The sequence below is a fragment of the Equus caballus genome, chromosome 10 (genome assembly GCF_041296265.1).
Source record: "Equus caballus isolate H_3958 breed thoroughbred chromosome 10, TB-T2T, whole genome shotgun sequence".
NCBI lineage: Eukaryota > Metazoa > Chordata > Mammalia > Perissodactyla > Equidae > Equus > Equus caballus.
The window spans coordinates 22,653,589-22,678,036 of NC_091693.1; the positions used below are offsets into that span (position 1 = coordinate 22,653,589).

General features: G+C 38.8%; 1 protein-coding gene and 1 pseudogene across 1 annotated transcript; one reads left to right on the top strand and one right to left on the bottom strand.

Moving 5' to 3' along the window:
- Nucleotides 1-10,289: 10,289 nt before the first annotated feature.
- Nucleotides 10,290-11,231, bottom strand: EQUCABV1R924 (vomeronasal 1 receptor equCabV1R924). The gene is given in 1 exon segment (NM_001166867.1): nt 10,290-11,231. A coding segment is annotated over 1 exon segment (942 nt).
- Nucleotides 11,232-12,294: 1,063 nt separating this feature from the next.
- Nucleotides 12,295-23,278, top strand: LOC102148191 (vomeronasal type-1 receptor 4-like; annotated as a pseudogene).
- Nucleotides 23,279-24,448: the final 1,170 nt, after the last annotated feature.

Consider the following 24,448-nt stretch of genomic DNA (forward strand, 5'->3'; position numbering starts at 1 on the left):
ATCATGGTGGAGTGAGTTGTTCCTTTTGTGTTTCCCCTCTAAGTTACAACTAAATGGACATCCATAAACCAAAAAAGGACTCCCTACACAGCACAACAGAATGCCTGAGAGATCCATGCAACTATACATCTGAAGGTGGGTGGACTGGACTCCCAAGAAGCAGTGAAATGAGGAACGTGGCCCCTTACCCCTCTCTGGAGGCAGTGATCCAGGTCGCAGATCCTCAAACAGTGGCCAATGTGACTGTGAGTGGAGGTAGGGGAAGCCAGGCACATGCACGAATGCTTGTGAAGCAGGAGTAGCCTGCCCTATGGAAGCACCCACCATGCCATGGCAGCCCTACTCACGTGAATACTTCCCACTGAGCTGAGCATAGCAGGCCAGCCCATATGAAGGCACTCTGCTAAGTAGCTGCAGCCCAGCCTGAATGAAGGCAGAGCAGCCAACCAGCACAAGTAAGTGCAGATGGGGCAGGAACAGAACAAACAGACCCTGCCCTCCCTATTGGTAGCAAGGGGAATCTGCAACCAGAAACAACAAGATCACAGTAGAACTGGTGACCCAGTCCCAAGTGGTGGCAACCAAGACATGAGCTCCACCAGCAGCAGGGGCTGTATACACATTCCCAGGTCCCCAGACCCCACCAGTGACAGTGACACCTGTGAACCCAGCACCCATGGCAGCAGTGCAACTAGAACCCCAAGACAACTCAGGAACAGCAGCAAAGGCACTGCATGGGATGTCAGCATCCAAACCCAAGGAGAACCACTGGAGGAACCTGAGACCTAGGTGACCAGGACCAAAGTAACCAAAGCTGTACCCAAATAAGAAAAGGTGATTACTGCCACAAATGTGCTGGGAGAGGATCAATTCATCAAACACCATGATAAACAGAGAAGACTACAATCTAACTGACAGAGAATTCAAAATAGTTATCATAAAAAAAAATAAATGAACTACAAGAAAACTCAGAAAGACAGTTCAATAGTCTCAGGAATAAAATTAATGAACAGAAGGAATATTCACTAAACAGACTGAAGCTCAAAAATAACCAAACTGAAATTCTGGATATGAAGAACACAATTAATGAGTTAAAAAATAATGTAAAAAGCCTAAAAAATAGAGTAGCCCTTATGGAGGAGAGAATTAGTGACTTAAAGATGGAAACCTAGAAACACTTGAGGTGGAGAAGGAGAGAGAACTAAGATTTTTAAAAAATGAAGAAATTCTTTGATAAATACCCAACTCAATTAGGAAAAGTAACATAAAGATCATAGATATCCAAGAGGGATAAGAGAAGGACAAAGGAGCAGAGAGCTTGTTCAAAGAAATAATACTTGAGAACTTCCCAAAACTGGGGAGGGAACTGGACACACAAGCACACAAATTCAATAGAACTGCTAATTACATCAATGCAAAAGGACCTTTTCCAAGGCATATAATATTAAAATTGTCAAAAGTCAATGACAAAAGAAAAAAAAGGTGAAGGGCAGCAAGGGAGAGGAAAATAACCTAAAAAGGAACTCCCATCAGACTTTCAGTAGATTTCTCAGCAGAAATCTTACAGATGAGGAGAGAATGGAATGAAATATTCAAAATACTGAAAGACAAAATCTATCAGCCAAGAATACTCTATCTAACGAAATTATCCTTCAGATATGATGGAGAAATAAAATCTTTCCAAGATAAACAAAAGCTGAGAGAGTTATCACCACTAGACCTGCCTTGCAAGAGATGATGAAGGGAGCCCTCCTACCTAAAACAAAAAGACAAAGGTTTACAAAGCTTTGAGCAAGGAGATAAATAGACAGACAAAATCAGAAAATTGCAGCTCACTATCAGAATAGGTTAGCAAACACTAATTATAACATAAAATATAAAGGGGAAAAAAGCATCAAAAATAACTGTACACATTTCAATTTAGTCACAAAGTCACAACACAAAAAAGAATAATTTGTGACAACAAAAATATGAAAGGGGAACGGGAAAAGGATGGAACCTGCATAGGCTAATGGAGATAAGAGGCTATCAGAAAATGGACTGTCTCATCTATGAGATCTTTTATGCACACCTCACAATAATCACAAAACAAAAAATTGGAGCAGAGTCACAAATCACAAATAAAGAGAAAATTGATAAAACTATCACAGAAAACCACCAAACTGAAACGGCAATCAGAAATACAAGGGAAAAGAAACAATGGAAATATAGAACAATCAGAAAACAAAAGATAAAATGGCAGTATTATGCCCAGAAATATCAGTAATCACTCTAAATATAAATAGACTGAATTCACCAATAAAAAGACACAGAGTGGCTGGAGGGATTAAAAAACAGAACCCAACAATATGCTGGCTTTATGAAATACATCTCAGCTCTAAAAACAAACATAGGCTCAGAGTGAAGGGATGGAGGATGATACCCCAAGCGAAAGGAATCATGTGTAACCATAATTTTACCAGAGAAAGCAGACTTAAAAATAAAAAAGATAATGAGAGACAAAGATGGGCATTATATAATGATAAAATGGACATTCCACCAAGAAGACATAACACTTAATATATATGCACCTAAGATGGGAGCATCAAAGTATATAAAGCAACTATTAAGAGACCTACAAGGAGAAATTGACAACAACACAATAATAGTAGAGGACCTCAACACCCCATTTATGTCAAGGGATAGATCATCCACACAGAAATTCAACAAGGAAATAGTGGCCTTAAATGAAACACTAGACCGAATGGATTTAACAGATAATATAAAACATTTCATCCAAAAGCAGAAAAATACATATTCTTCTCAAATGCACACAGAGCATTCTAAAGATAGACCATATGTTGGAAAACAAGGCAAGACTCAATAAATTTAGGAAGATTGAAATCATATCAAGCATCTTTTCTGATCACAATGCTATGAAACTGGAAGTCAACTACAAGAAAAAACCTGGGAAAGGCACACATATGTGAAGACTAAACAACATGCTACTGAACAACCACTGGATCAATGAAGAAATCAAACGAGAAATCAAAAAATACCTGGAGACAAATGAAAATCAAAACAGAGCATACCAACTCTTATGGGATACAGCAAAAGCGGTCCTAAGAGGGCAATTTATAGCAATACAGTCCTACCTCAACAAACAAACGAAAAATCTCAAATAAGTAATCTTAAACTACACCTAAAACATCTAAAAGAACAAGAAAAAGAAGAACAAACAAAGCTCAAAGTCAATAGAAGGAGGAAAATAATAAAAATCAAAGCAGAAATAAATGAAATAAGAGACTAATAAAGAGCAGAAAGGATCAATGAAACTAAGAGCTATTTCTTTGAGAATATACACAAAGTTGACAAACTCCTAGGCAGAATCACTAAGAAATAAAGAGAGAAGACTCAAATAAATAAAATTAGAAATGACAGAGGAGAAATTACCATGGATACCACAGAAATACACAGGATTATAAGAGAATACTACAAAAAGCTATATGCCAACAAATTGGATAACCTAGAAGAAATGGATAAATTCTTAGAATCATACCACTTTCCAAAACTAAATCAAGAAAATTAAGAGAATCAGAATAGACCAACTGCAAGCAAAGAGATTGAAACGGTAATCAAAAGCCCCCCCAAAAAACAAAAGTCCAGAACAGATGGCTTCTCCGGTGAATTCTCCCAAACATTCAAAAAAGATTTAATACCTAACTATTTTAAACTATTACAAAATACTGAAGTAGACAGAACATGTCCCAACTCATTCTATGAGGCCAACATTACCCTAATACCAAAACCAGGCAAGGACAACACAAAGAAGGAAAATTACAGGCCAATATCACTGATGAACATAGATGCAAAAATCTTAGCAAATCAAATACAACAACACATTAAAAGGATCATAAACTATGATCAAGTGGGATTTATTCCAGTGATGCAGGTATGGTTCAATATCTGTAAATCAATCAATGTGGTACACCACATTAGCAAAATGAGGAATTAAAATCGCATGATCATCTCAATACATGCAGAGAAAGAATTTGACAAGATACAATATCCTTATATAATAAAAATTCTCAATAAAATAAGTAGAGAAGGAAACTACCTCAAGATAAAAAGGCCATATATGACCAATCTATAGTCAACATCATATTTAATGGTGAAACACTGAAAGCCCTTCCTCTGAGAACAAGAACAAGACAAGGATGCCCACTTTCACCACTCTTATTCAACATAGTACTGGATATTAGCCAGAGCAATTAAGCAAGAAAAAGAAACAAAAGGGATCCGGATTGGAAAGGAAGAAGTAAAACTCTCACTGGTTTTGGATGACATGATTCTGTCTATAGAAAACTTTAAACAATCCACCAGAAAAGTATTAAAAATAACAACTTCAGCAAAGTGGCAGGGTACAAATCAACATACAAAAATCAGTTGCATTTCTGTATACTAGTAGTGAACTAGCAGAAAGAGAATTCAAGTATACAATCCTATTTACAATCGCAACAAATATAATAAAATATCTAGGAATAAATTTAACCAAAGAGGTGAAAGGCCCACACACATAAAACTATAAGACATTAGTGAAAGAAATCAAAGAATAAAAAGAAATGGAAAAATATTCCATGATCATGGGTTAAATTAACAAACATAGATGAAATGCCCATATTACCTAAAGCAACCTACAGATTCAATTCAATCCCAATAAGAATTTCCATAACAGTCTTCACAGAAATAGAATAAAGGATCCTAAAATTTATATGGAACAACAGGAGACTCCAACCAGCCAAAGTAATCCTGAAAAGAAAGAACAAAACTAGAAGTGTCACAATCCCCGACTTTAAAATATACTACAAAACTATAGTAATCAAAATAACACAGGAGTGGCATAAAAACACACACCCAGATCAATGGAACAGAATTAAAATCCCAGAAAAAATGCCACACATATACAGACAGCTGATCTTCAACAAATGAACCAAGAACATACAATGGAGAAAGGAAAGTCTGTTCAATAAATGGCGTTGGGAGAACTGGGCAGCCATGTGCAAAAGAAAGAAAGTAGACCTTACACAAAAATTAACTCAAAGTGGATTAAAGACTTGAATGTAAGACCTGAAACCCTAAAACTCTTAGGAGAAAATATAGGTGGTACACTCTTTGACATCAGTCTTAGCAGTGTCTTTTTGAATATCATGTTGACTCAGGGAAGAGAAACAAAATAAAAAATAAACAAATTGGACTACATCAGACTAAAAAGCTTCTGCACAGGAAAGGAAACCATGAACAAAATGAAAAGACAACCCAGCAACGAGGAGAAAATATTTGCAAATCATATATCTGACAAGGGGTTAATTTCCAAAATATCTAAAGAATGCATACAACTGAACAACAATGAAACAAACAACCTGACCAAAAAATAGGCAGAGGATCTGAACAGATATTTTTCCAAAGAAGATATACAGATAGCCAACAGGCATAGGAAAGGATGTTCAACATCACTGATTATGAGGGAAATGCCAATCAAAACTACAATGAATATCACCTTTTACCCATCAGAATGGCTATAGTTAACAAGACAAGAATAACAAATGTTGGAGAGGATGTGGAGAAATGGGAACCCTCATATATTGCTGGTGGGAATGCAAACAGATGCAGCCAATATGGAAAATAGTATGCAGATATCTCAAAAAATTAAAAATAAGAATACTATATGTTCCTGCTATCCCACTACTGAGTATTTATCCAAAGAACATGAAATCAACAATTCAAAGAGATTAACACATCCCTATGTTCATCACAGCATTATTCACAATAGCCAAGATGTGGAAGCAACCCAAGCACCCATCTACAGATGAATGCATAAAGAAAATGTGCTATATATATACAATGGAATACTACTCAGCATAAAATGGACAAAATCATACAATTTGTGACAACATGGATGGACCTTGATGGTATTATGTTAATTGAAATAAGCCAGACAGAGAAAGACAAACACCATATGAATTCATTCATATGTGGAAGATAAACAAACACATGGGTAAGTAGAACAGATTAGTGGTTACCAGAGGAGAAGGGGGTGAGTGGAAGGACAAAGGGATAAAGGGGCACATGTGTATGGTGAGGGATAAAAATTAGACTATTGGTGGTGAACACGATGCAGTCTCTACTGATATATAGAAATGATATATAAAAATGTACATCTGAAATTCACACAATGTTATAAGCCAATATGACTTCAATAAAATAAATTTTTTTAAAAAAAAGGAAGCAAAGTATGTTTGAGTTTTTCATGCTCCCAGGTCCATTTCTAAAGGAAGGTTTTTGGGAGTCATCATTGCTAAATGAGGCAATGATTAGTGACCAAACTACCCAGTGGTTTACTGGTAAATGATTAATGACCGGCACTCCAACAAGTACAAAAAAACGATGTATGCAAATATTTTACATAAGTTTCTTAAACTTTATGGATATAAAAGATGTGAGTCACACAATTTACAAATAATAATAAAATATAAAACACTCTTTATTTTAAATTCCATGTAGGCAACTGATTTTCACAGAATGATTTCATTGACCTGTGCGCAGTCTTACAACTGCAGCCAATAATGTTTGCCATTGATGAATGAGTATAGTTCTGACATGAATGTTGGTTAATATTGTCATTTATTTTAATGAGTAGGACGTAAGTGAAACAATAAAGACATATGCCAGAATGTCTCTCATTCATCAATGATGTTAGCAATTTTTCTGATGAATTGGATAATGGCTTTTGTTTTTCGGAAGAATATTTCATCAGTTTCTTTTGATATTCACAATGTAAGAGGTACAGACACAATACACTTTTAAGTTTAATCTGCAATATTATTTTCTCCACCATGTTGTTACATCTAGATAATCAATAAAATAATGTTTTAAACCTCAGAAAAATCTGTGCAAGGTAGTCCGGAACATAAGTTGATACAAGATATAAAAAAGTATATATTTGAGAGGCATATGGAGAATTTTCCCTCTACAAGGTGCACCTTTCCATTTAAAATATGGGAATAACTGATTGTATAAAAAGATGTATTGAAAATTTTTGATACCAAGACTGACCTTAGTTGCGTGGTGCTGTGGAGTTGTTAAACGCTGTAGTAGGCACGTTGAGACACAGGTTTACCCAGACACTTAATGAAAAAGACAGATCCGAGGGAGTGAGAATGTTCATCTGGGTGAGCAATGAGAGGTGAGAGCAAATGGAAACAAAGAATAATATCATATTTTCAGAACAAACTGAAATTTGTTAGTTTAATGGAAAAATATATAATTTACTACCCTCAATAAAAGAAATAAAGTCTGAATGGTTTGCTGATCTAACTTTGTTGCAAGGTCAGTTGGCAAGGCTGAAGAAGGCCTGCGTGGCTTCTTCACAGTACAGCATGGATTTTTTTTTTTTCTTTTTACTGCTTTAAAGGCTGTACAGTTTGCTTGCTAGATATGCCTGTTAGACCAGGGACAGGGGTCCCAAAAATCTGTCCACTCTTTATTTATTGCACGAGATTCAACATATAAATCCATTGTCAAAATAATTCTTTTGATTTTCAAATTGCTGATCTCGATACTTTGCATCAGCTTCATAAGGTAAATACAGAGCAAGCTGCATTAACACCACTCCAAAAATTGAGGAAATATACACTTTGATATTTAGAAACCCAAAAGCTACAAACTCTACATAAATAGAATAGATTCATATTTTTCCCTTTCAAATGGCTTTCCCTACAGTGCTCCAAATTTAATGAAACTTCCAACCATAAACTAATTTCGTTACTGCAGAGACATTAGCATGCACCTCCAATCCCCTTTCTTGCCAACATACCCAAGTCATCTTAACATAACAGGAAAATCAGCCTTCTATACATCCCAATCCAGTTTTTTTTTCAATTGTCCACAATCACTTGATCATTTTTAAATATCAGTTGAAGCAAATTTGTTTTTTGCTCTCTTTCACCCCAATCGACTTTAATCTGGCCATTTCTGCATGAAAATGATTTCCACATGGTAATCTCCCCTCATAATATTATACTTGAAACAAATGACTACTGTCTCTCTAAGGATGTTATATAAAAACTGTTACATGGCAACCAAAGACTCTAATCACTGAGAAGGACTTTACCCTCCAACTTTACCCCAGGCTATTATTTATTCCCTAAGAACATTACTTTTCCTCAGTTTCAGTAATGATCTGCCACATGCTGACAATTTTCATGTAGATATTCCTAAAATTCTATGCCTAGTTCATTTCTGTGAAATTTCTTGTGATAGCTTGAAAGCCACACCCTCGAAGATTTCTCCATAACATCCAGATAGTTTCAAGACCTGGTGCTTACTATTGCATAAATTCTGATCTCCTCTACTACAAGCATTAGGAAAACTTCAATCACATTGGTATTTACATAACAATTATATTTCATCACAATATTATCATGATTTATTGCTTACTTTGAAGAAGACACTCAGCATGTTTTGCTTACCATTCTCTTGTGGTTCACAATTTAATTTAAGACTTTGAGGGGGAAGGAATGAATTGGCAACTGTACATTGTGGAAACATGTACAATTTATATATTTCTCATAAGATAAGGGGACCTTATATTCCTTATCCAGGCAAAGCAGAGTCTGGATACAAAGGAGTCACTGTTCATCAGCCTGAGAACGAATTAAATTCACATGAGACAGAATAGCAAGAGAAAATTAAACAAAGCTTTATTAGGATCATGGCCCGGGGCCTTTCTTCCTGAAGGAAGAAAGGGCGCCGAAGAAGTGGGGTGCACAGAATGGTTATATACCCCCAAACAGGATATTTAATATATGATTGAAATGTCCCTCCCACAATAGTCACAAGATTGCCCTGGTGGCACAGCGCTTGATGGACACAGCAGGTAGTGGTCTGCTATCCCGGAGGGTGGAGGGCATAGCAGGAGGCAAGTCTATTGTCTCGAGATGGGTGGTCACAGGTGAGCGCAGCAATCAGTTCCTAGCCTAAGGAAAGATGCTTAATCCTTAAAGAAATGCCAACATTGGGAGGGGGAGGGAAGTCAGTTACAGGAGATTACCAGATACGCACAATAAAATGCAGATTTAAGTACTTGCCTTTGGCATTGATTAAGAGTTTATAGAGACAAGGTCATCTCCCCTTCTTCCTGGTACATAGAGGGGGATATCTTTACAGATGGAGAGTTCTTTTACAATGTAAATGTCTCCTAACAAAGGGTAAGTAAATTCTACTCTTCAGTTGTTTTCCTGTCTGCAAAGTAACTAGCCTCAAATAATCATCATGCCAAAGAGACATATCTTGGGCTGGCCAATTCCAGTCCCCTCATTCCTAAAATGGAGGAAATATACAGTTTGCTCTTTGGAAATGCAAAAGCCACAAACTCTACATAAACACAATAGATTCATTTCTTTTGCTTTCAAATGGCTCTCCCTACAGTGCTCCAAACTGAATCAAACTTTTTACCATAAACTAATTTCATTTCTGTAGAGACGTGAGCATGAATCTCCAGACCCCTTTCTTGCCAACATGCCAAAGTAGTCTTAACATAATCTAGGCAAATCAGCCTTCTACACATCACGATACATGTCTTTCTAATTGTCAGCAATCACTTGATGGTTCTTCGACATCAACTGAAGCATATTTATATTTTGTGTTCTCCTTTGCCCCATTCTACTTTAATCTTGCCATTTCTGCAAGGAAATGACTTGGGCATGCTAATCTCCATGCATAATATTATATTCCAAATAAATGACTATGGTCTCTAAGGATGGTATGTATAAAACTCTTAACAGGCACTCAAAGGCTCTAATCCCCGAAAGACTGCCCTCCAGCTCTACCTCAGGCTATTCCGTATTCCTTAAGAAGATTCCTTCTCTCCAGTTTCAGTAAAGATCTGCCACAGGCTGAACCATTTTCATGGACATTTTCCTAAAATTCTATGCCTAGTTTATTTCTGGGAAATTTATTGAAACAGATTGAAAGTTACACACTCATAGACTTCTCCATAATATCCGGATAGTTTCAAGATCTGGTGCTTATTATTGCATAAATTCTGAACTCTTCCACTGAAAGCAATAGTAAAACTTCAATCACATATGTATTTACGTAATAATTATATTTACTTATAATACTATTACAATTCATTGTTTATTTTAAAGAAGACAATCAGCATGTTCTGTTTACCATTCTCTTGAGATTTTATTTAGCACTCTGAAGGGGAATTAATGAATGGCAATGCACATTGTGGAAATACATGTAGTTTATCTATTTCTCATAAGATTAGGAGATTTTATATTCCTTATCCAGGCAAAGCAGGGTCTGGATACACTGGAGTCACCATGCATGAGCAGAAAGGGGCTGACTGTTGGGAAATACACAGCCATGATTGCAGTGAGGTTCACCAGGAGCCAGTCAGGATTATTTAAAACAGACAAAGGAACTTGAAAGATGCAGGCAACTGCATAAAAAAAGGCAAAGGTGCTCATCAGGAGAAGGATGGTTTTGGTAGCTCTGGACTCAGGGGAGGATCTGCGGGAGATGTTGTCCCTACGAAGGTGTTGGACCCTCTGCTTGTGCCTGTACAGGATGAAAACCATGGTGCTGCTGGCCCAAAGCATGAGCCCCAAACAGAAAACATCAGGGACTGATAGCAATGCTGCATATAATGAGTCACTGGTTTTGTCATGAACAACGGAAGAACAGTATAGGAAATCTTTGTGGTTTGTGATGTTTTTGTTGCTCAGTTTGCCAGTTACAAAGATAGGAAAAATGACATTTACCAGCACTTGCAGGATCCAAAACAGGGAAATAGAGGGGACAATGTAGTTGGGAGCTTTTACTTTAAGTTCTGCCCACCTGGAGTTCCTGTGACTGATCGTGATCACCTGGAAGACACTCAAGACACAGATGCTACCAATGGACACTCCCCTCCCCACCCTGTGAAGAAAGAAACAAAGTTTGCATCCAAAATCACTGAGGAAGTTTTTCCACCCAAATGCTGCCATTGTCTGAGGGACTCCTTTACAGAAGAGGGCTAGGAAGTTGGCTACAATCAGGTGCTTAAGAATCAAATCTGTGCACCTTAACCTGGACTCAGTGAAGTAAAGGATGATATAATGGCAAAGAAGAGAGACATTGCCCAGGATCCCCACCACGGTCTGTGTTAAGAAGATCACTCCTATTGCCAAATCCCTGTTGGCCATCCTGTCAGTGCCCAGTCAGTGATATTTGTCTTCTGAGCTAGAGTTTCCTGAATGGGAATAATAGGCATTGGCTACATGGATCTTGCCAGCTGAAATCCAATAATCTCCACCTACTTTACTTCCCACTTATGTTATGGAAAGCAAAGTTGGGTCACCTCCTAGAGAGTTAAATCAGACTCTCCACCAGAAGTAGTTGTCTCACAAAGTAAGGTATATTTGCAGCAAATAGGACACCATGAGGAATCATTTCCAAAGTCATGGGTCCATGAACAAAGGAAAGGAGGGACCTTATGTTTCGGATAGGGAGGGAATATTCAAAAGGGAGAGTTGGATATTTGCTTGTGGACTCACCAGTTGGAAAATACGCTTCCACATACACTGCTGGTTATGATAATAAGGCCTAAGCTCCTCCTGGAGGGATCTTAGCATAAAAGTAAGGCAAAGGTCATAGGCATAGCTCTTGTGGTGAGGCTTGGTCTGGTTCAGGGTGGTTGATTATTGCATCTCCTTAACATGAAAAAAGGAAAAAAAAAAAACTATTTGGAAAAGCAGTTAAATGCTTCCAAACCCACCCTTTAGTTCCATAGGGCAATTAGTTGATGACACTTGACACATTTACTTAATATTTTTCCTTTGCTAAGAGGTTTCCAGGGGTTGAATGTACAACCCTGAAAAAGCACTTATAATGTGAAATCATTCCTGGGAAGGCAGTACACCTGGATAGTTCTTCATTCTTCCCAAATCTATGAGGTAGGCACTTCTGTGAGTTTAATTATAAAGATGAGGAGAAGGTACACACAGAGAGGTTAAGTATTTGTCACAATCTTCTGCTTATGGCAGAGTGGGGACTTTGAAACAGGTTGGGCAAGAAACAGTGATAGTGCATTGAATTACCATGCTCTGCTAAAACGCCAGTTAGCTGTGTTCATGAAATAATCCAGGTCTGTGTTTAGTTTGGATATGGCATCTTGTCATTTAATTTTAGACTGGTGGTGTTTTACAGTTTCATCATAACTAGATTCCACTTATTTGTAAAGATTTATTCCATAGGCCGATATCAACTATGAGTAAAGCTTTAGACATCTTAGTAACAGTTGATGTAGTGCTGGCAGCAGAATGCGGTAGGAACCTGCCCCATGACAAGTGACATGTAATAAATATAAGAATGGCTTGACATTAGAGTGGCCATAGAAAGACTCATCTGCTTTTACATCAAGAACACAAGTATAATGGTACGAGTCACAGGTCTTACTGAACAATCACATGTAATGCCATACACTTTGGGACATAAAACACTAACACATGATACAGTAGTGGGAGGCAGCAGATAAAGGATTATTAATTTCAGATGATATACTTATCTATTTACTAAGACCTGAGTTTAGTAAAACTATTGGCATGAACTAAGATTTATAAATGATATTAACATACAAGACATATATACAAAATGGCATCTTCAATGTATGCATTCTTGTGTATTGTATCATTGAAATACTAGTTTTGGATTGATATTAGGTTTTTTCTTTTTACAGTGAGGAAGATTGGATCTGAGCTGACATGTGTGGCCAATTCTCCTCTTTTTGTTTGAGGAAGATTGTCCCTGAGCTAAAGGCTGTGCTCATTTTCCTCTATTTTTTTGTATATGGGATGCTGCCGCAGCATGGCTTGATGAGTGGTGCGTTGGTCTGTGCCCAGGATCCAAACCCAGGAACCACGGGCCACTGAAGCACAGCATATGAACTTAACCACTACACCACCAGGCCAGTCCCCTGGAATATTTTTTAAATGAGTGGAAACAACATGAGACAGACAGCTGCAACCTTTCTGTTCAAGCAATTACTATTCGGGATACTTTCTTCCCAGGATCGCATGATTCCTGTGTGATTCATTCTACTCTTTATTACAAACACGGAGGTATTATAGGTATGCCTGTAAAAATCTGAAATTTAGTCTATGATTCCTGTAAGTTAAACTGAACAGCAGATTGCTTTTATAACTGCATCCTTAAGCACTTTAAAAATTAGGTTTCATTGTCTCTCAGATTAAGCCACAACTATCATTGTCAATGAGGATTACACTAAATTACATTAGAAGCCATCAAGGAGTGGGGTATGGTCTAGGACCCTCATCTCTCTGTACTAGCTCACTCATGCCTCAGAATTCTTCCACCTTCCTACATGGCATTGGCACTGAATCAGGTGAATACACAGACAATTGCCTTTTTCTGATACAATCACTCACCCAGACTCTTGTTATGCCTTTCTTTTACACACTCTGCCTCCCAGACTGACATAGAAATTACTCACCCAACATCTTCCTGCTGCCAGAACAGTGGGCTCAGTTTGATGGTCACTATGTCCAGGACGTGTGTGGGAGGGAGGCAGCCAGACCCTGATATATAAGTTTGTGACTCTGTGACCTCACCTCCCTTCAGAACTGCAATTATTTCATCTGTAGCAGCGGTGTTAGTGCAGGCGTGGGAGCTGTGAGCATTACTGGAAACTTTTCTCCAAGTTGTTAATTACCAAAAACAATTACAACTTTCTACTTAGCGCTCCTAGGGGAAACTCTAGGAGTGTTTTTGAGAGTCTCTTTGTTTTCTATTATCCCTGAATGCAGACAAGGTTTCAAATCGGGGAGAACAGGAAAGGCTGATGCTTGACACATGAGGAACTGGCTGCAAGTCTCTGTGTCACACTGAGCTTTTTGCTGCCTTGAGAAGTTCTTTTACCAAATGTCTACTTCTTGCATAATCTTCATTTCACTTGGCTGAACCATCATTTCAGTTATTAGCACAGAAATAGAATGAGACAAAGTACCTGGGAAGGAGTTCCAATGGGGTACAAGTGAAAGGAAGAACTTGATACAAATCACTCACTAGAGAAATCACTGGCACAAATCAGTTATTTAATTTGGGCTATTTGCATAATTTAATGCCAATTAATATGGAAATTGTGTAGGAAAATAGACTTTATCCTTATGGATGTCCGTTAATGATAAGAATTCCAGACAGAAAAATATACATAGAAGAAAGAAAGAAGGTTCTAGAAGGGTGTCTCACAAATAAAAGAACCCAGATCACATGGTTCAGTGAGCCAATTCTACCATTCTTGTAGCGATCACGTGACCCAGTGCTCAAGTTTTAATTCAACAAGATCAAATAGTTTCCACAGTACTCTACAGATTTTTGTTTTGCTGCTGGATTTTCAGTGATGAGCATTGGTTGCTTTGGTAATTAAGAAACATAAATTAGGAGTTGAAATGGATCCTTTTGTTTTCCCTATAAACAAATCCACATTTGATGCAGTTTCACTAGGCAATTATTTCATGGGTGTATGATAGGGTAAGGTTAGAGAAGAGGGGGCACAAGGAAAGGGATATACAGAAAAGATGAGAGAGAAGAAAGCCTGGGGTAAGGGAGAATGGAGAATGCAGGGAAAGAGAGAGGGCAGAGGGATAAGAGAGAAAAGAGTGTCAAATGTCAGGGAGAGGTTAAAGTGCATTGTGGGGTGTGAGGGTACAAGGCGACAAAGTGTGCAGGGCATTAAGGGTATGAGCATATTGAGTTCTGGGGAAATAGGGGTATGGGTTTCATGGGAGTGTGGAGGATAATAGGGATGGGGAATTTGGGATAAAAATATTAATGGTCAGTCGTTGGTAAAACTCCCAGGAGACTTAATGTCCTTGAGGGATTAAAAATATGGTGATGGGGAGGAATGGGAATATGTGTGGGGTAGGCTGATCTTGGAAGTAGAGAGTGTGGTCCAAGACAGATCTAGAGTGTGGGAAGAGGAGATGGAACCTGGAGGAGATAATGAGTATGAGACGGGAGGCAAAATTGTCCCAGACATGAGGGATCTGGGAGGGGTAGTGGGCATATGTGAGCCAAGGAGCCCAGGAGAAAGGGACTACATGGTTGGGTGTAATGGGTTCAGGCTGCGGATTGGGCTCCTGGAGGAGTTGAGGATACCTGAAAGTTGAGCCTAGGATGTTCAATGATAGGGGATGTACACAACTCAGGGAATGGTTGAGATGTTTGAAGTGGAGTGGACATAGAGAAAGAAAAAGAAGAACTCAGATGATGTGGTTGGCAGGAGTGATGGGAAGTGAGGAAGGCCAGACTGGAGCCCTTGCAATACTGCTCACATAGGGATGGATGTCAAAAAGGCGACAGGAGGGAGGTTGGGGGTGAAATAAGAGTCTAAATGGGTTGAGTAGATGTGAGGGTTGAGTGGAAGTTTAGTAGATGGCTATAGCTGACAGGGTGGAGGCATGGAGGATGTAGCTGGAGGAGGAGGGACATAGTTGGGGGAGAGAGGGCTGGAACTAGGAATGATGATGGTGTCTGTGGGCGGATTGGAGGCTACTATATGATTCATTCAGAAATTCCTTAATTTATGCCATAATTACAATGTCATCGTTAGTTTCTAATGTCAGCTCAGGGGGCAAAAATCTTGCTTATATAAAATGGCCACTCCAAATTGCTTAAGTAGAACATACAGTCAAGGAGGGATGGTAAAACTTTTAGTGAACAACACGATAGCATTCTCACTCTTCCTTCAGGATATTAGGTACAGGATATGACCTTGACGGGTCAGGCAGGAGAAGCTGTTTACTGGTATCCGGCATTGCAAGCATTGGGAAGAGGGCCCAGTGCATCAGGTCCCAACCTCTGCATTGATGCTGAAGAACTGCTACGTCCCAAATAAATTTTTTGCCCCAACACTGATCAGATGAAAATCTCTTTAGGTGTTGTGGTATTTCCAAACTATAATGCTTTATTTTCAGCTATATGAACTTTTATTAAGCTTTTGTTTATAAGCTTTGCTGTAAGAAGATAAAACATAACAAGATACCTAAGAGTCATAAGGACATTCTCCCCATTGCTTACTCCTTATAAGAAACCATCACAAGGGGTAACCCATGGTATTACAGTTGTAGATATATTAACAGTTTTTTTTCCCCCTGAGGAATATTCACCCTGAGCTAACATCCGTTGCCAATCTTCCTCTTTTTGTGTGTGAGATGCTGCCACAGCATGGTCACTGACAGATGAGTGGTATAGGTCTGTGCCTGAGAAGTGAACCCAGGCCACTGAAATGGAGCATGCCAACCTTAACCACTAGGCCACTGGGGCTGGACCAAGACCATTTGTAACATAATAGGCTGCTCTCCAACCCTGGATGTAACATAAGCTGGGTGGTTATATTATGCTACATGGAAAAATGGATTTTGCAGGCGTAATTAAGGCTGCTAATCAGATGATTTCAAGATAGGGAAATTGTTCCGGATTATCTGGTGGGGCCAATGTAACATATGTGTTTTTAAAAGAGAAAGAACGGGGGAGATCTGGTAGAAGAGGGAATCAGAGATTTGAAGCACGAGAGGGATTTCACACTTTATTGCTCTAGTTGAAGATGGAATGTAGGTGGGCCTGTGAGGAAACCTTAAGGAGGAAATGAATTCTGCATACAACCTAAAAGATACTGGAAGTGAATTCTTCCACAGAGTCTTGAAAATAGAGCCCAAACTAGATGACACTTTAATTTTGGCTTGTGACACCATAATCAAAGTACTCAGCCAGGCCCACTCAGTTTTCTGATATAGGATCTGCAAGAAAATAAGTGGGTTTTCTCAAAACATCAGGTTGTATGCCTTAAGTATATAAAAATCTTATTTGTCAACTATACATCGATAAAGGTGAAAAAAAAAATGTGTTAAACTGCTCAAGTTTGTGGTAAATTATGTCCATAATATGAAAGTAATAAACATAGGAAGAAATTTAGTGGTAAAATATGTAAGCAATAAAATATTCATGAATTACCTGACTGATAGTATTTTGATCCCAAATGTAAGAATTTTCATCACTGAGGTACATTCTCCTTCTTATGTAGTTTAAGAATATATCTGAAATTGCACTGACTACGCACACACACACACGCGCGCTCACACACACACATAATTAACCTATTCTGTTTGCCTTATTACCTCTGTGGTACAGAAGTGACGGCTTTCAAATTATTAAAATATAGAATTTTAAGAGAAAGAGTGGATACAGCATCTGACTGGAAACTCAACATTTGCCTGAGAAAGAGACATTTCCTTTTTTCTTCCCTTTGTCCTTGTCTCACTGTCTTGAAAAGTCACACTTGCATTTTGAGATTGTGTCTTTTATATTGCATTAATATATCCAGTCTGTTATGTTTGAATTGTGTTCCCAAAGTTCATATATTGAAATGTTAACCCCTAGTGGTTCAGTATGTGACCTTTGGAAATAAGGTCATTGCAGTTGTATCTCCATTCCCTCAATATCCATGCTGCCACTCTTTCCACCTCTATAGCCCCCTAGACCTCAATCTCACAACCCTTTTAGACCTTTATTCATCCCCTAGACTTCCACCTGCCCCACCATCCTCCAAATCCTTGACCTGTCTCTGCCTTATTTCACCTCCACCTCACTCTTCTAAACTTCCATACCCCATCTCCATCCTGCACTCACTTTGAAATCCATCCTTCTGTCCACTCTTCCCCCCTACTCTTCCACAAATCTAGACTCAACACTCTTTAGCCTTCCATCACCTTCACATTCTCTTTCTTCCTTGACTCCTATTTGCCCCCATCCCAGTGACTTCAACCCATTTCTCTTGTCCTCTATGGCCCATCTCTCAAAATCCCATTCCTCAAACATTGGGCATTATCAGCTCCCTGTGTCCATTATCTACACTTCAAAATCTGCCCTTTTCCTCTGAGTCCTTTAGCCTCCTCATATCCACTATCTCTCCAGCTGACTGCATCACTTGCCACCATTTTGTCTGTTGAGCCCATTATGACCCCTGCAAGGCTCTAGCTCCCTTTCCCCTAACTGTCTCTGATGTCAGCTGCTAACTACATCCAGCACATCCATACCCACCAATGTACTGTATTGCAGTTTGTTTCTTCTTTTTTTTTAAACGCTGTCTTGACCAAGTTTTGAGGACCTCCCTAGTGTGTGGTCAATTTCCCTTCTTGAGCAGCTTCCCTAACTGCGCTTTCACGCTCTGGGCCACTTGGCAACAGCTCTAATTAGCCCAAGACAGGCACCACACAACTGAGGACAGTCCTTTTACTATGGAGCCTGCAAAATTATTCAAATTAGCCAATGGACAAGGAGCCCCTAACCCTGACTAACCCACCCCACTTGCCATGCACAGGCTGCCCTTACAGCTTCAGGTTCCTGGTACCCTGTTCCTGGGTACAACCCTCTGTGTGGCCCTGCTTGTCCTCCTTCTCTCTTTTGGAGCTGTAAGTAATAGAGTTCTGCCGTTCATCTATCCAAGCATCATAGTGTTGTATTCCTCCATCAAAAGAGTGTTCAGAGGGCCAGCCTAGTGGCTGAGTGGTTAAGTTTGCTCTCTCTGCTGTGGTGGCCCAGGGTTTTCCCAGTTTGGATCCTGGGCATGGACATGGCACAGCTCATCAAGCCATTTTGAGGTGGCGTCTGACATAGCACAAGCAGAAGGACCTACAAGTAGAATATAGAACTATGTGCTGGGGGGCTTTGGGGAGAAGAAGAAGAAGAAAAAAGTTCGGAAACAGATGTTAGCTCAGGTGCCAATCTTTAGAAAAAAAAGTTTCCAATCTTATGAAGCATATATGCCTTTTCCCCACTGTCTTCTTTAATCCCTGGTGGACATGAACTCTCCTGTGCCTAACACCTGCCTCTGCCCTTGACTCATATCTGACCACTGTCCCCCTTCCCATTACCCCCTTGTTCCCATGACTGATGTACCCTTTATCCCCACAGAGCCCAATATGTGCCACATCCTTCACTTCTTTGCACACTTTGCCCCTTGGTGCCCTTAAGCCCTGCAGTGCACTTTACAAGGTCAGGACTCTTCAACTCCATGTGCATTTTCATGCTCTCCACTCTCTTTTCCTGCACTCTCTCCCCAAACACCATGCTCTTTGCACCACCATCTTACCCTTATATCCTCTTTCCTCTGCCATCTTTCTGATCGCCTTTCCCTATCACCCCCATTCTCATCCATTCCCCACACACTCTTTGTCATCACTCTCCCCACATTTCCACCTCATATGGCAGAGGTCATAGCACTTTGTTCTAATTTTTTTTATTGTGTAGAAATTTTTATTTCTAATTTTTTGTTGTAGAAATATTATAAAAACATCTCTAATTATTTTAGTATTTTAAAAGACAGTAAGTATTCTTTTAAATTTTGTGAATTTTATTATAATGCATTGATAACAAATGTTTGCTATTTTAACCATTTTAAGTGTACTGGTCAGTGGTTAAGTATATTCATATTTTTGTGCAACCTTATCACTACTATCCTTCTCCAGAACTCTTTTCATTTTGCAAAACTGAAAGTCTATACCCATTAAACAGCAATTTCTCATCTCTCTCCCCTAAGACCCTGGAAACCACCTTTCTATCTTTTGTCTCTGAATTTGACTACTATACGTATCTCAAAGCAGTGGAATCATACATTAATTGTACTTTTTTGAATTGCTCATTTCACTTAGTGTAATATCCTCGATGTCTTTCTATGTTGTAGCATATGTCATAATTTTCTTGCTTTTTAAGGCTGAGTAATATTCCATTGTATGTATACACTACGTATTGCTTATCCATTCATCTGTCATTGGACACTTGGGTTGCTTCCATGTTTTAGCTATTGTGAATAATGCTGCTATGAACACGGGTGCACAAATGTCTCTTCGAGACCCTGACTTCTATCCTTTTCAGTATATACCCAGAAGTGGAATTGCTGGAGCCTGGAGTGATTCTGTTTTTAATTTTTAAGGAACTGCCAAACTGCTTTCCATGGTGGCTGTATCATTTTGTATTCCCACTATCAGAACACAAGAGTTTGATTTCTCCACCTCCTTGCCCTCACTTGTTATTTTCTGGTTTTTAATTTTTTTATAATAGCCATCCTAATGGCTGTGAGCTGGTATTTCACTGTAGCTTTGGTTTGCATTTCCCTAATAAATTGCGAAGTTAAGCATCTTTTCATGTCCTAATTCACCATTTGTATATTGTTTTTTGAGAAATGTCTATTCAAGTTCTCTACCGATTTTGAATTGGGTTGGCTTTTTTATTGTTGACTTTTGAATGTCCTCTATATATTCTGTTATAATCCCTTAACAGATACATGAATTGCAAATATTTTCTCCCATTCTGACGTTTGCCTTTATTAGTCTGTTGATAATGTCTTTTGATGCACAATGTTTAATTTTCATGAAGTCTGATTTGTCTCTATTTTCTTTTGTTACCTGTGCCTTTGGTGTCATATCCAAGAAATCCTTGCCAAATCTACTATCATGAAGCTTTTCATTTTTATTTCAAAAATTGGCACCTGAGCTAACATCTGCTGCCAATCTTCTTTTTTTCTTCTTCTTCTTCTCATCAAAGCCCATAGTTGTATATTCGAGTTGTAGGTCCTTCTGGTGGTGCTATGTGGGATGCCACCTCAGCGTGGTTTGGCAAGTGGTGCCATGTCCGTGCCCAGGATCTGAACCAGTGAAACCCTGGGCCGCCGAAGTGGAGCATGAAAACTCAACCGCTCGGCCATGGGGCCAGCCCCTGAAGCTTTTAATCTATGTTTTCTTCTAAGAGTTTTATTGATTTAAGTCTTACATTTAGGTCTTTGATCCATTTTGAGTTAATTTTTGTATATGACCTTTGGTCAAGGTTCAACTTTATGAATACACCTCTCTAAAGACCACCTAGATCAAGAAACTGAATGCCATTAGTCTCCCAAAACCCTCTTGCATCATCTCTAAGTCACTACCCCTAGAGTATAGTTCTATTGCGTAGATTTGTAGGAGTGGAGCCATTGGAACATATATTTGTGTCTATTCTAACAATTAAGAGATTAAATCACTTGCGTGTTTTGTACTTTACTTAAATGGAATCATACAACATGATGTCTTCCATATTGGTCCTTTTTTTCCATTCCATATGATTTTGTGAATTTATCTGTATTGTTCCACACTAATGTTGGTAGTCATTAGCACTGCTGTAGAGGATGCCATTGTGTGAATATCAAACAACTAATTGATTGATTATACTGTTAATGGACCACTGGGTAGTTTTGAGTTTGGGGCTATTATGCGTAATGAGTAATGCTGGCATATAAGTTCTGTAACTAGTTTTTGGGTGATAAATGTGTAAATTTCTGTTGAGTTTACTCATGAGTGGAATTATTGAGACATAAGATTGCACCTGGTCAGTGAAAGTAGATACTATCATGCAGTTTTCCAAAATGTTTGCCTCAATTTTAACAACCACCAGCAGTATGTGAGAACCTTGGTTTACCCATATCCTTGCCCAAACTTCGTGTTTCATGTCACTTCATTTTTGCTTTCTGGTTGGTATATGATGATACCATGCAGCGGTTTAATTTGATTTTTCCTGATTACTATGGACATTGAACATTGTTCACAAACGTCTTATCCATTGAATTAATCAATGGACATTGAGTTTTGAAGTTTCTTTTGGGAGATTTTGTCCGTTTTATTCCTACTGTGTGGTCTATAAGAGTTCTTTATGCTGTTTACAGCTTACCCCCTACCCCATCTCTGGATGTGTGTGTGTCTTTTGATGACAAGCATCTCTTAATTTTAATATAATTTAATTTCTCATCTCACATATATAGTTGTTTTGTGCTGTTAAGAAATATTTTCTAAATCTAAGGCCCTTCGTTCTGCTCTTGTTTTTCTGAGAACATAATTATTTATCTTTAAAATTTAGATCAGCACTCCACTCAGAATTGATTTATTGTATCATGGGTAGTTATTGAGATTTTTCTTTTTTCCAATGTGGCTAGCAAATTACAGTTTATGCTGAAAATGTTGTACTGTGCTTTCTTTCCATTTGTTATGACTTGCCATGACTGCACCCAAATAAGATCCCTTCATTAGCACTGCTGACTTTTCATAAAATTTACTGGAAATTTTCTCCATCTCTTCCTCCTTCTTTAAGTCTTTGGCAATCCCACAGGAGTGAAGGAGTTACTCTTGGTGTCAAAAATCTTCAATGAGCCTTTTTTCTCAGAATAATGATTATTATCATAACTCAGAGGAAACCTAGTGAATTAGAGAACAGCCTCCAGGCATTTGGCAATAGGAATAATCTTATCACAGGCTACAGTTGGAATCCTGGGAAATTTTTCTCTTCTTTACCATATCTCTTCCTTCACCACACTGAAGGTGGGTTGAGATCCACAGGTTGGATTCTCAAGCACCTGGTGATTGTCAACTCCTTGGTCATTCTCTCCAAAGGAGTCCCCCAGACAATGGTAGCTCTGGGTTAAAACAATTTTTCAATGATTTAGGATGCAAACCTCTTTTGTATTTTCAGAGAGTGGGCAGGAGCGTGTCCATTGGCATCACCTGACTGTGAAGTATCTTCCAGACCATCATGATCAGCCTCACGAACTTCAGCTGGAAAGATCTTAAAGTCAAATCCCCAAAGCACATTGGCTTTCTCAATTTCCCTCTGTTGGATTCTTTACATGTTTGTAAATTTTATTTTTCCCATATACATGTTGTATGTTTCTGGCAAATTGAGTAGCAAAAACATCATGAAGAAAAGAGATATGGGATACGGTTCTGCTATAGATTATGATAAAATCTCAGGTTCTGGATGCAACACTCATAGTATTCCCTGAAGCGGTATTTTCTTTGCTCATAATGTGCGCCAGCGGCTCCATGATTTTCATCCTGTACAAGCACACAGATCAAGTCCAACATTTTCACAGGAATAATGTTTCCCCTAGATATTCTGCTGAGTCCAGAGCCATCTGAAACATCTTTGTTCCCCCAGTCACCTTTGTATCATTTTCTGCCCTTTCCTCTATCTTTCTCATTTGTATTGCTCTCCTTTACAACCTCACTTGGTGGTTAGTGAACACCTATGCCCTAATTTCGATGTGCTTTCCTACTGTCAGCCCGTTTCTGCTCATGAGCCATGATTCTACTATTTCCAGTCTCTCCTTTCCCAGAGTAGGAGCACAAAATCCCCTAATTTTACCAGAAATATGTAAATTGTAGGCTTTTTCACAATATTCAGTTGTTTATTTATTCATTATGATTGAAAAATCAATACAGAATCTTAATGAGAAACTGCCAACAAAAAGTTCCTCGTTTATATCATAAAAAGTTTCTATATCACAGGTTAGTGTCAATTGACCTAAACACTCACCCACCCTCTATCTTTCTGGTGACAAGAGAAAGTGTCGTTCATCTCAGTAACACCTCTCTACCTGCACCTCACCCTGATTGACATAATCCCTTCTGGCACATGTGGGATGGGGAAGCACAGCATATAATGCAACAATTCCCATTACATTGTGACGTAGAAACAATGACAAGATATTGAATTTTTCCAGAAGGTCCTGACATGGTCTGTTTTTTCCAACAAAATTCATATATTGAAACCTAACCTTCAAGATGATGGTATTGGGGTGAAGCTTCTGGAAGGTGATTAAATCATGAGGGCAGAGCCTTCATCAATGAAATTGGTGTCCCTTAGCAAGAAGCCTGAGAGAGCACCCTTGCCCCCTTCCACCTTGTGAAGATACAACAAGTCTGCGACCCAAAAGATGGCCCTTACCTGACCATTCTGGCTCCCTGATCTCAGACTACAAGCCTCCAGAACTGAGAGATACAAATTGTTTAAAAACAACTCAGCCTGTGGAATTTGGTTATAGCAGCCCAAACAAGCTGAGATAGACCACAACTACCTTATCAAGTTAGCTTCCCTCCAATGCTATGACTGTGCACAAAGGCCATTGGTTGTAAGGCTCAGTCACTATCCCATCTTCAAGGCCAAGACTCACAAGAAATGTAAAGCATGTAAAATTTTACCCTCTTGCAAACTGGTAAACTAGCCTACCGTTTCATGGATGGTCTAGAAGACATGAGACTTCCGGGATGGAGACAAACAACATTGTTATTCATGGCTAAACAGGCAGCTAGAGCTTCCTGTTCACATATGTTCCTACTGGTCTCACAAGCACCACAGGGACCAAGCAAAGAGGCCAGATGGATGCTGGCACACAAAGTAAATTTGCATCACAGCTGGAGAACACTAATCTTGAGAACCCCAAATCTTTTAAAGTGGGTTATAAGTACACCAGCCCAAGCTTTGCCTCTGAGGAAGGCATTATCTCTATTATATTGGTCCAGGTAATTAAGGTGTCCTTGCTCCCAAT